The sequence below is a fragment of the Glycine soja genome, chromosome 8 (assembly GCF_004193775.1).
Source record: "Glycine soja cultivar W05 chromosome 8, ASM419377v2, whole genome shotgun sequence".
NCBI lineage: Eukaryota > Viridiplantae > Streptophyta > Magnoliopsida > Fabales > Fabaceae > Glycine > Glycine soja.
In genome coordinates this window covers 2,099,593-2,112,065 of record NC_041009.1, presented here as the reverse complement: position 1 = coordinate 2,112,065, position 12,473 = coordinate 2,099,593, and the positions used below count along the sequence as shown (strand labels likewise).

The 12,473-nt window shown below is 32.3% G+C and overlaps 2 protein-coding genes across 3 annotated transcripts; one reads left to right on the top strand and one right to left on the bottom strand.

Annotated features, from left to right (window-relative positions):
* Positions 1–2,476: 2,476 nt before the first annotated feature.
* Positions 2,477–8,053, top strand: LOC114421099 (serine/threonine-protein kinase STY13-like). Of its 2 annotated transcripts, XM_028386893.1 has the most exons (4): positions 2,477–2,658; positions 2,761–2,813; positions 3,480–4,474; positions 7,378–8,053. In XM_028386893.1, the coding sequence occupies exons 3-4, from the start codon at positions 3,564–3,566 to the stop codon at positions 7,715–7,717; spliced, it is 1,251 nt and encodes a 416-aa protein (XP_028242694.1). In that variant the 5' UTR covers positions 2,477–2,658; positions 2,761–2,813; positions 3,480–3,563; the 3' UTR covers positions 7,718–8,053. The 2 variants fall into 2 exon arrangements, with proteins under 2 accessions (XP_028242694.1, XP_028242693.1); XM_028386892.1 differs by lacking the exon at positions 2,761–2,813.
* Positions 8,054–9,045: 992 nt separating this feature from the next.
* LOC114421443 (probable methyltransferase PMT18) lies at positions 9,046–12,473 on the bottom strand. The gene is made up of 5 exons (XM_028387356.1): positions 11,769–12,473; positions 11,155–11,365; positions 10,638–10,935; positions 9,513–9,977; positions 9,046–9,404 (listed from the first exon to the last, which is right to left on the bottom strand). Exons 1-5 carry the CDS (start codon positions 12,453–12,455, stop codon positions 9,176–9,178), a joined length of 1,890 nt encoding a protein of 629 aa, XP_028243157.1. The 5' UTR covers positions 12,456–12,473; the 3' UTR covers positions 9,046–9,175.

The following is a 12,473-nucleotide window of genomic DNA, read 5'->3' as shown; positions in this document are numbered from 1 at the left end:
GAGAAATATAGATCAATTTGAAATTTGTACAATTAAGCATGACAAACATAAATAACGTATTGAGAAAGTTGAAATCAATGTCAATACTCTCGTTTGATGAAGGGAAGATAAAGAAAAGTAAAAGAAAAACAATAGTTAAACGAGGAGTTGAATTCAAGAAAAACATCACAATTCCAAGTAATGGATCTTGTGATGAAATAAGAAAAAAAGTTTAAAAAAAACTCAACAAAGTTTACTCAAGTTTCATGATCTCTATGTTAATTAAACAAGTTCAATTGGTATAAATTTTTACCGAGTTTTAAGAAATAATAATTTTTGTTTGACAAAAAGTTTTAAACAATTAGTGGGAAATAATCATATTTTTAAAACAAACTAAATTAAATATATATATATATATATATATATATATATATATATATATATATATATATATTTAGCTAAACACATGTTTTTAATTTTTTTTTAATAGTAGTAACATTAACATTTTATTATGAATCTTTTTTTTTATATTTAACATTTACCATTTATCTTATATTTTGTTGTTACTAGAAAAAGAGAGAGACGCAATGTCAATTTGCCTCTTTTTTGCTAGTAATTAACAACAAAATTTAATGCATAAATTTTTTATATTACTGTATTAAAATAATTTATTCTCAATGATCTATTTTAAACAATAAAAATTAGTAATCTTTAATATATTTTAGTATATACGTTTATAGGTTGAGATATTAACTTTTATAATAATTATTTTTTAATAATATATTCTCAATAAACAATTATTATATTTATTGGGTCTAATAAATATTTTTCATTTAATAAATACACTGATTTATACTATACAATAAAAAGTATATTTTTTATATCTTTATATAAATTAGAAATGTTGGCAATAATACATTTTTATAAAAATAATTTATTTATTATTAATTAAAATTCATTAGAAATTAAAAAATATCACTTTTAATGTAGTGAGACTACTGATTCTAATAAATTTTTTATTATATTTTAATTAGTCATTAAAATTAAGTTAAAAATATAATTGATAATATATCTTACTAACACTCAGGTATTCTCAAAATATATATTAATAGTATTAAATGTTACATTAATAACTATTCTCAAAATGTTATATATATATATATATATATATATATATATTAAGAGTATTAAATGTTACATTAATAACTATTCTTAAATTAATATATATATATATATATATATATATATATATATATATCACATTTAATGCACACACATATTTCTATTATTATTACATAAAATTAATTGCATATTAATATGTGTAAGACAAATGAAATTTGTTAAGAAGAGAATTTCCATAAATTAAGATCCAAAAGTAAAAAAAAAAAAACTTAAAATAACTATTATTTTCTCTGTTTTATGATAACTATCGTATAATAATAAAAATAATTCTTAAAATAATTATTATTTTAATTTTTTTCATCTATATCATTTATGATATCAACGATATACAACAAAATCAATTATAATAAGAATAAGTTTGTAAAATTATTATTTTTTATATTTATTTATTAGTTGTTTTGTTTGTGTAAAATATGTAACAACGATAATTATATTGAAATAAAGAGCATCACAAATTTCTTCTCGGATATTTCCATTTTATATTTTATATTCGGTAACAATAAATGCATATATATATATATATTTTTTTTTTATTTTTTTTTTACGTATTCAGCATTTATATTAGCTATCAGCATTTATTTTGACTTTGACGGTAAAAGAAAGTGCCAAAGTGGGGGTTAGCGATGACGATAACGAAGGGTAGGTTTTGGACCAAAAAGTCAAGAAACGTAAAAACGCTTAGCGTATTAAGCGGGGACGCAAAAAAAGTGTGAGTGCGCCGCGGGTACCCGATACTACCCCCAAGTGTGTCATGAAGAGTGCTTAACATATTTTTATCACATTATTTTTTAAGCACATACTTTATTAATTATTAATACTAGATAAAATTTATTACAAAATTTTATATTTGTTAAAAAATACACTCAAAAGTGCAATATTAATTAATAAGAGTCGGATCATCAGTAGAAATTAATAACAATTTAACAAGCTAAAATTTCAAAACTTTACGAAGAGATACTCATTTAATATTATATAATATAATCTTAGATAAAATTATTTCTGAAAAGAGACACTATTAATAAAAAAGAATATTTTATTTAGGTCATCATATTAAAAGTAAAAAGTATCTATCGATTTTATGTTAAAAAAAATATTATTGTTACCATTTATCCAATTACTTCTACTAAAGGAAATATTGGTATAAATGAGTTAGTAAGCTTGAAAGAAAATAAATAAGTACTAATTGGTAAATAAATAGAAAGAAGATTAGAAGGAGTGAAGAAAAACGAGTAATGAAGACAAAAGGGAAAAAGATTAGGCATTAATAAAATAAAATAAAAATAAACTTTACAAACAAATAAATAGTATAGAAAAACCAAAAAGAAAGTCATCCGTTTCATTTTCTTCTGCGCTTCTTCTCTGGTCTCTGGCTTCCTTGGTACGGGAAGAACTCAATCTTGTCCATTTCCCTTTGGTTTTTCTCTCTTCGATCTCTTCACCTTCCATTCGACCACCCTCTTATCACAGCTCGCGTTAACTTAAGCCCTCTCCGTTGAGGTATGCGTATCCGCGTCTTCTTAACTTTTTTTGTTTCTCAACTTTTTCAGATTTTAGGGTTTGTTCAGGTTTTCACTGTTTTCGCTTTTTTCGTGAGATCAGTGACTAGTTCGTGAATATTCGCTTGAGATTTGACTGCGAAGCTGGTTTTAGAGGTTTCGGAATTTCTATTTTTAGCTTTTTTTCCTTTTCTTTTTTTAATTCTGGAGTTCGTTTGTGCCTTGTCGGTGTTTCGGTCTCACTGCGTGCTGTTTTTGACGATTTCTCTTTGAATTTTGCTTGCTTTTGGGTTTGATGTGCAAGGCATGTGTATCTAGTGGGTCTGTGGCTTCTAATCGATGATTTTTCTTTAATTGTTGTTAATTTTTGTAATCGTTCTCTTGGAAAGTGGTTGTGTTTCAGAGAAGTCTTGGTTTGCGTTGATTTGCACAAGGGCATGGTCGTGAATCTGGTCTTTGAGGGTTAACTATTGGAACTTGTTTCGATAGAGCGTTTTATGCTTGTTTAATTGTTTTTTTTCCTTTTTTCAACAACTTGTGTCATATACATTTGATTCTAATTTTGGAAAGAACCGATGGTGTTGGATACCGGGGGTGTTTTTTTATTTATTTATTTGGTGATGTTAACTAGACCAGCTTTTGCATTTTTTTCTTTTGTCATAAATCCGGATTGTAATTGGAGTATATTTAGTTTTTTTTTCCCCACTGGTTTCAGCAATTGATGATGAGACAAATGCGTACCATGAATGTTACTTTTGTTGCTGTAATTGAAATTCTTATTATGTTGACATGCTAAATTCTTGTGGTTTATTTTGGTTCTAGGGTTTCTCCAGGTGTGGTTTGATTTTCAGTTTCTGATGCTGAAGAAATAAAAAAGCTTGAAGGCTTTGCTCTTCTGTGTGAAAAATGTTGGAAGGTGGTGCGAAATTCCCGGGAATAATAGATCTCAACAAGAATAATAACAACTACTATGATTTCTCTCAAGGCTTTTACCATAAGCTGGGGGAGGGTACCAATATGTCAATTGACAGCGTTGGGAGCTTACAGACAAGTAACGGCGGAGGATCTGTTGCGATGTCTATCGATAATAGCAGTGTTGGGTCCAATGATTCCCATACTCGCATGTTGGACCACCAAGGGTTACGGAGGCGTGCCAATGATAACTACTCTGTTGCACATAGTGCCAATCGTCGGGGAAGAGTCACCCATGCTTTGAGTGATGATGCTTTAGCTCAAGCTCTAATGGACAATAGTTCTCCGACTGAAGGGCTTGACAATTTTGATGAGTGGACAATTGATTTGAGGAAACTGAATATGGGTGAGCCTTTTGCTCAAGGAGCTTTTGGGAAACTCTACAGAGGTACTTACAATGGTGAAGATGTTGCTATTAAAATCTTGGAGAGGCCTGAAAATGATCCAGCAAAGGCTCAATTGATGGAGCAACAGTTCCAGCAGGAGGTCATGATGTTGGCCACACTAAAGCATCCTAACATAGTTCGTTTCATTGGTGCGTGCCGCAAGCCAATGGTATGGTGCATTGTAACTGAGTATGCCAAAGGTGGTTCGGTTCGACAATTTTTAATGAAGCGTCAAAACCGCTCAGTTCCCCTCAAATTGGCTGTCAAACAAGCTTTGGATGTTGCAAGGGGGATGGCTTATGTTCATGGCCTTTTATTGATCCACAGGGACTTGAAATCTGATAATCTTTTGATTTTTGGTGACAAGTCAATTAAAATTGCTGACTTTGGAGTTGCTCGTATTGAGGTGCAAACTGAAGGAATGACACCCGAGACTGGAACATACCGTTGGATGGCTCCGTAAGATCATTTGCTATTCTCTTTTTTTATACTTATAATTTTATATGCATTCTAGCTTCTTTTTTGGAATGATTTTTGGAGAGCTTCTCGATTATGGTTAATTTTTTTAAAGATGTTCATTGAAGGGAATATTGCTTAAATTTAAAATGCTGCTAAGAGCTAACAAACAACTGCTTGTTTTTGTTTTTATATCATGCTTTCTTTGTTCCTAACCAGCTGTTTGTGAATTGTGATCCTGAACAGAAATGGTAATTATGCAATTTCCTTTAGATATATATTTTTGGTGTACAATGTTTTTGTTTCTGTTTATAATATCGCCAAAGCTGGTAAATCTTGTTCTATTGTTTTTACAATTTTTACTTTTAGCTAAATATTTGTTACTATAATGATTATAATTATGATATACATTTCTTTTAATCATGTTCTCACACTGTCTTCTTATCATTATGTTTTATGCGCCAAGAAGTGGAAGAAAATCTCTTTCTGTCTATTTTGTTTTGACTCAAATGGTAAGGTCATGTCTACACTGCATCAGACTAACCCTACAGAAAAAATAATTGTTCTCAAGTATCAACGTGCAGCTTGAGCTTCATCATCTGAGTTCTGATGATAATGCTAATTTCTGAAAGTTGCCATCATTGGAAGCTGCACTTAACATGACAGTTTAAAAATATAGCTCTTGTTTTTGGATCCTACTTCTTTATATTCGTTTTAAACTATTTTGTTTTTCTTTTGACTTGTGCACAGTCATGGTTTAGGGCTGATAAGCTCTTTTTAACAATGGTGCCATCAATTTTTTTTCTCATCTATTTTCTGCTTTATGTCCCCCAGCCTGCCTAACTTGGAAAATGAAAGATGTATTTTGCATCCACATGGAATATACAATCAAACTTTTTAATCCGAGCCTAGAAAATTTTGGCTGGATGATTTTGTGAATCTCATGGTTTTTTTTTTCTCCCTTTACTTATGTTCTCACATCTCAGCAGCTTGATATATTTGTGTAGATGCATTGCACTCTGCAATCTAGCAACTAATTCCTATCATGCAAATATTTTGGTGGTAGAGTTGACAATCCTGCTTAGGGGATCATTGATAAAGCTTTGGGTATAGTAGAGCAATGCTTAAAATCTATGGTTCATTCATCCGACAAATCCAATATACATGTGTTTGTCCCAATAAAAAGCATGCTTTCTAATTACTAGCCAATGTCAACCAAAAGTTTAATAAATCAAAATTGCCATAGCTTGGTTTTAAGTTAGTAATATTATTGTGGTTTAGGGTAAGCTGCTAAGCTAGGGTAATGGAGCTAAGTTGTTTATGACAATTGTTGGTATTTTGTAGGGCGATTCTGGCGAGTGAATTTTGTTTCTTGTATTTGGCTTTAGGTAGTGAAAACAGCTTTATGTTCTGGTCTTTTATGTGTTTATTATCTGAAATTTGGCATGATTTGGCGACCTACGGTGCATGGATATTTATTGGATATGTATTCACACGCCATATCATGGGTATTTATTGGATTGGGTATTTGGTGAATATTGGCATGATTTGGCAAGCTACAATGCATGGGTGGTTAACAGTTGCCACAACCCTACATTACAGCCTGCAATATCATAGTAGCGTTATATCCTATTGCATTCATGCATTTTCTAATGCATATCATGTTGCAGTTTATCTTGTGCTTAATGGTCGTTGCATGATGTGGGAGTTATGTTTCTATTTGATGTTTAATTTGTTGTGTTTTTTAACCACTATGTGTTCTGTGTTGAAATAGGTCCCAGTAATTGTTTTTTGGTTTGGACCTTTGTGTATTAAGGGAGGTTTGATATTGATTGCATGTGCGTTATTTATGTGCTGGTATATCCTAATATTTGATGACATGTCTTGAGTGTTTTGATTTGAACTGTTACACTGTTTGATTAGTTAATTTAACTGTATTGGGCAGTATGATTTATTCTTCTTACAGAAATGACAACATGGAATCTCTATGGAGGATTATGAATGTGTAAGATTAGGTTTCTTGTGGCTGACTCAAACAGGATTAAGGCTTGTGTTTAGTGCTGTTATTCTTTAGGGTGTTCTGACAGGCATGTATTGTATGTCAAACAAGCTAAGCATGACATCCCCTTGCAAATGTTTGGATTTTTCTCGTCAAATACTTTTAGATAAATTTGAAACTTTTGTTAATCTTTTGGTGTTACTTTGAAAATATTATAAAAAATGGCTTGGAAATCATGTGGAAAGAACTGGAATCTTTTCATTTTTTTGACTTTGCTAACTTTCTGGTGGATCTTGGGTGTGCCCTCAGGGTTTATAGGAGTAAAGGGAAAGTGTTTTAATGTTATTATTTATATGCTATATGGTGTTGTTTTTTGTTTGGAGGTAAATGCTTGGATTTTTCTGGCAAACATTTTACACTTAGATTTGCTTTGAGATGGGATTGTTTTGGTTGATTCTCTTTGGTTCTATTCAGAGGGCAACATCCATGAAACTTCCTTGATAGATATTCAGAGGAATTAGAATGCTATTTAGTTGTTATTCTTTTTTATGACTTTCTTCAGATTTTCTTATAATGATATATCTACCATTTTCTTTCTTTGTCTTATTTCTTTCTAAGACTACTTCTGCTGAAAGAGGGATGTTGATAGCTTTCTAGAACTAGCTGGTAATCAATACTGACTGTATAGGGGAGATTTATGCTATATTATTATGTTCAGCAAATAATGGTATAGGGGAGAAAATATATATGGACAGCTCCACTCATCATGCATGATATTACTAAATTCCAGTTATCCATCTTGTTTGAAATGCAGAAATTCATAATTAGTTTTAAGTGTTTTATATTCTTGTTTAAAAAATTAATTTGATGTGGTATTTAGATTTTGTTGTTTGCTGATCTACTGCAGGGAGATGATCCAGCATAGGCCTTACACACAAAAAGTGGATGTATATAGCTTTGGGATTGTTCTATGGGAACTCATTACCGGTATGCTTCCATTTCAGAACATGACAGCAGTACAGGCTGCATTTGCAGTTGTCAACAAAAATGTTCGTCCAATCATACCCAACGATTGCCTACCTGTTCTCCGTGACATCATGACAAGATGCTGGGATCCCAACCCTGATGTTAGGCCACCATTTGCTGAAATTGTAGGAATGCTTGAGAATGCAGAGAATGAGATCATGACAACAGTTCGGAAGGCCCGGTTCAGGTGTTGCATGACTCAACCAATGACTGCTGACTGATCCTGTGAAAGCAAATGCAAATGCAAATGCAAATGCAAAAAAGTCATAAAAACATAGACTGGAATATTTGGGGGCAAGATGAAACTCTGGTAGTGAAGGGGTGACTATATTATAGCTTTGTGTATCTGTGTGTTTTATTTATTTCTTCTGAAGAAAAAAATGAAAATCTTATCTGGAGACCTTTTGCTTATTCGGTTTCTGTTTACTGAATGTCTGTTCTGAATTAGTAAAAAGAAGATGCTGTATGTAATACATGCATGTTTTACAGTTATGTATAGCTTGAGTTCTGAAGTCAGATAAAATGAGATTATGGGCGAAAACTTTTGCTTTGTATGATGTATGCTTGCCGTTGCAGTTGCACCACAACTACCCCGGGGATTGACATACTGCCTGGTTTGGTTCAACTGGGGCTTAAATTTAGCAAGTAAAAGAAAATAAATCAGAGTTATCCAATTTTGACTTTTTTTTTCTCCCTTTGATAAAAAGGTGATTTGCTTCTTTAAATTTCATCCTACAAATAATCTCTACCTTGAACTTCCTTCCATGTTGCCGCTTATTGCTTGAGTCCTTTCACGTGCTTCCTTCAATAATATTACTTCTAGCTTTCTGTATTCCTAATCTTCATTTTTTTCACATGCTTCCGTCCATAATACTATTTGTATATCCTATTTTTTTATATCGTATATTGCACTACCCTCTTTTTTCTCTATGGAAACAGCGCATTTTTTTTTAACTTGTTTTTGTGATGCAGAACATTTATGTGTACTGCAATTAAAACTTTAACTTGCGTAAAATTTGTCATAAACTATCAATGTTATTATTTGTTATGAAAGATTTTCATCGACGTGTATAAATTAACTGAAGCGAAGTCAATCTTGTGAGAGAAAAAAGCTAAATAGCTCTGGTAGAAAAGAGAGGTAGTGGAAGAAAAAAAAGAATAAATTTACAAAAGCTCTGGTATTAGATCAACGATTTTGGTTTTGTAATGTTGCATTCTAACTTCCAAGCATCTTTAATTTTATCATTCACACAATACTTAAGTAAATCAATAGACGAAGAATAAATAAGCAGTTATAATTAAAAAAGTATAGTATTTTCTTTTCTTAGTGATAAAATTAATTTTGGCTTATTGTTAATTAATGAAAAGTGAAAACCTTAAACATAAATAGGTAATGATAAAATAAGATAATGATTTGGGAGGTTTAATCGATTCATTTAAATAACGGAATGGAATAGAATTTATCTCTTGTTACAAAAAAGGGAATAAAATAGAAAGAATATGAAAAGAAAAAAATGTGAAGGGAATAAAATAGAAAGAGTATGACAAGAAAAAGAAAGTAAGGTAAGGAATTAAAACAAACATCTAATTACAGTTTAATTTCTAAGAGGGAAAACAAAAAGGTATACGAACGAAGTTGTATTCATAAAAAAGAAGGAAAAAGAACGAAGCCCTATATGTTAGTTTTGTTTCTCTTTAGCTTCGCCAGTCCAGTAAGCTTTTTGAGCAACAAGAATCTTTTCAGGGTTGAAGGGCCCGCTTTCATGATCCATGATATTGCTTTTCCATTTCATTCCATCAGTAATGCTTTTAATCTTCACCAGAAGCTCCACTGTCTCCCTGAATACTACAGTACCTTCTGGCCTCAAAATTCTATCCATCTCCAGTAGTATATGAGTAATGTTGCACCTTTCACACACAACAATTAATCCATTTCAACACTATAGAATAGTTAAGACACAATTAATAACATAAGCTAGAGAGGTAGAGATAATGTCCATATATAAGTTTGCCTACCTATCCTGATATATGCCAAATACATTACTAGCATGGATGAGATCATATGTTCTTGGATAAGTTGAGAAAGCTTCACACCAATCATGGTAAGTTCCAATAAAACCTCGTTCATAAATTGCACCAAGAGTGTCATGGTCTGAATTTGGGGGAACAACATTCATAACCCATACTGGATATTTGATTAAGGCAGCTGCAAATCCACCAAGATAAGCATTCATGTCCATGACGTTTCTATATCTCCCTTGGGAAAGAGGAATCAGATGCTTGTAATGTGCTATCCTTTCCCTCCATACTTCATTGTCCTTTTCAAATTTCTCCGCATCAATGTTTGGTATTGAACCACTACTAATTCGAGGAGGGACCGCAAATGCACGCTTAGGCCATTTTTCTAGTGCCCCTCCTGCTACTTTGTCTGCGCTGCTAACTTCTGGCAACGGAGTTATGCACTTTTCCATATTTTGGTACCTTTTCAATGCAATTAAACAAAGAAATGTAAATTATCCTACCAATAGTACAAAGGACAAAATTTAGATGCAATAATATGACATTATTAGTGCTATTATCAAAATAGACATTTCGTCTTGGCAATAGTTTGAATTTAGTTTTTATACAATTGTTAGTGTGGAGTTATAAGATTCATTTGGTAGTTGAAGGGAAACATCATTTATTCAAATTCCTTGCATTAACAAAAATTAATAAACTAATAATTAATATTGATTGATAAAAAATATATTGTTAAAGAAAATTTATAAAGTCAACTGATACAAAATATCATGGTTGATGTGACTTTGTGTGTTTCAATGCATATATTTTTCTATTTTCACGTTGGAAGGAGTAAAAGATGCATGTTTGAAAACACGTGAGAATAAATGAATCATGTTTTGGAATGTGAAACTTATAACTATTAACTTCTAAAATCACACCCAAAACTTGGAAACTCAAGTCAGAAACATGAAACTAACACGCTATTTTAAGGCAGATGACACTGTAAGAATCTTTTACGCTCATTTAGTTATTGAAATGAAAACAATGATTACTAAGATGAGATGTTGATTTTGATACAACACTAAAAGTAGTTATGAGACTGTAAGTTTTGCTGTAATAGAAATGGTCTAAAAGAATTACCAAGCCATGTCAGGATTGTCGGATTGACACATGTGTGGTGTTTTGTAAATCTGTTTAGTTTGTGCACATCCAACATGGTTTTTAGGCTTTTGCCAAATGGAGAGGTCATCCTTCTCAACTACTTTTGTCCAACATATGCGTTTGGCCACTTCTTCAATAGCGTCTTGCTCTTGCTTCAAATCCTCTTCAGTCCTTTCCCACCCCCTCCAGTATTTCTTCCATCTAATTGGTGGGCCAGAGAGAATCCAATAGCCACCTGGCCTCAGAACTCTATCCACTTCAATCAAATACAAACCATCTGTGGGGTGGAAATTACAGAATTAATGACTAATCTAAATGAAAAAAAGAAAGAAAGTATTGCTGCTTAAAACAAACACAACTTAATTGTTGAAAGAATAATTAATGCCTTAATTGTATATATGTACTTGAGTAACTACTTGTTTGATTAATTGTTTCCTTATTAAATTAGATAGCCAATGAAAATAGTTGGTCATCATAATGTAAGAAGTGTGAATACCAAGTTTGTGCCAAGGTATCAAGCAGCGAGAACAATGAGCCATATCAAACGCCCTTGCTGGGTATGGAATCCTCTGTGAAGCCATGATGCCAATCATTGCTGGAACTCCTCTTTCCAACGCAAACTGGACCTGTGCTTCATGTGTATCTCTTGGTGCAAAAGACATAGCTAGGATGTCTCTTCTCAAAAGGTAAGCACCCCAACTCGCAACCTTTACAGTGCAAGAAGGAATTAAGTATAAGCAACACATCCTTCCCACCAAAAAAGCATATATAGTCCTAACGTTTGATTTGATTATGATAAATCACCTATTAAACTCAACTGTCCAAAGTTCGAAGCACTAGGCTACAACAAATAAACTTAAATAAAAAGGAGATAGTAAATAGTGCACGCATAGTAAAGATTTTTACATTGTCACATCTAGTTAGAAGGTCATATGTATGTAAGTTTATCGGCTTCATCAGTAATCATTTTAAAAGTCATATCTAATCTACCGTGATTTCTTATTGATAGATGGTCTAAAAAATTTCTTATTGATAACACATAGAAATTAAACTCAAAAAAAATAAATAGAGGCATAGACATAAATGAGGATAGAATATAGATTAACTTACACCACAACCAGTATCAATTGCAGTTCTGATAGTACCACTTGTGAGGGGAATAAGCTCATTAATGTCGTCAATGTATGCATCAGCTCCACGTGGAAACATTGTACCTCCTCCAGGGAATCTGAATCTGTCACCTTCAACTTGAATCCAGTTTTGAATAGCTTTCTCAATGCTAAGCTCTTTGTGTGGAATATTGTCATACCAAGCATAATCTCTGCTTTGAGGCCATTTAAAAGGAGTCTTGTATTTTGGTGGAGCAGGTATGAGACAGTTTAGTAGTTCATTCTTGGCTGGGCAATGCCTCTCCCTATACTTCAACATGTTTCGATCGAATTTGCGACCTCTAACGGGATCTTGGCACGGCGTGTATTCACTAAATGACATGTCACATGATGGGAACTCTTGTGCCCCTCCAGAATTATTGATGTCAATTTGATGGTGACTATCAAAATTTAAATTAGTTGATGATGATTCAGTTGCTGAAGAAGATGACATGCCTGCTGAAGTTGAACCAATATTGCAATCCACTTTTGAGAAGATCTCAGATTGGCTATTGGGTGATGGAGTGTTCTTCCATGCGCCCATTATGTAAGATAGAATGCATAGTCCACTAACTCCTAAAATCCATGTCATACGGTTTCTCTTTGAATCAAACTGACTATAATGTTTTGGTGATCCATCCTTGCCCATTTTCCTTCTGCTTTCACC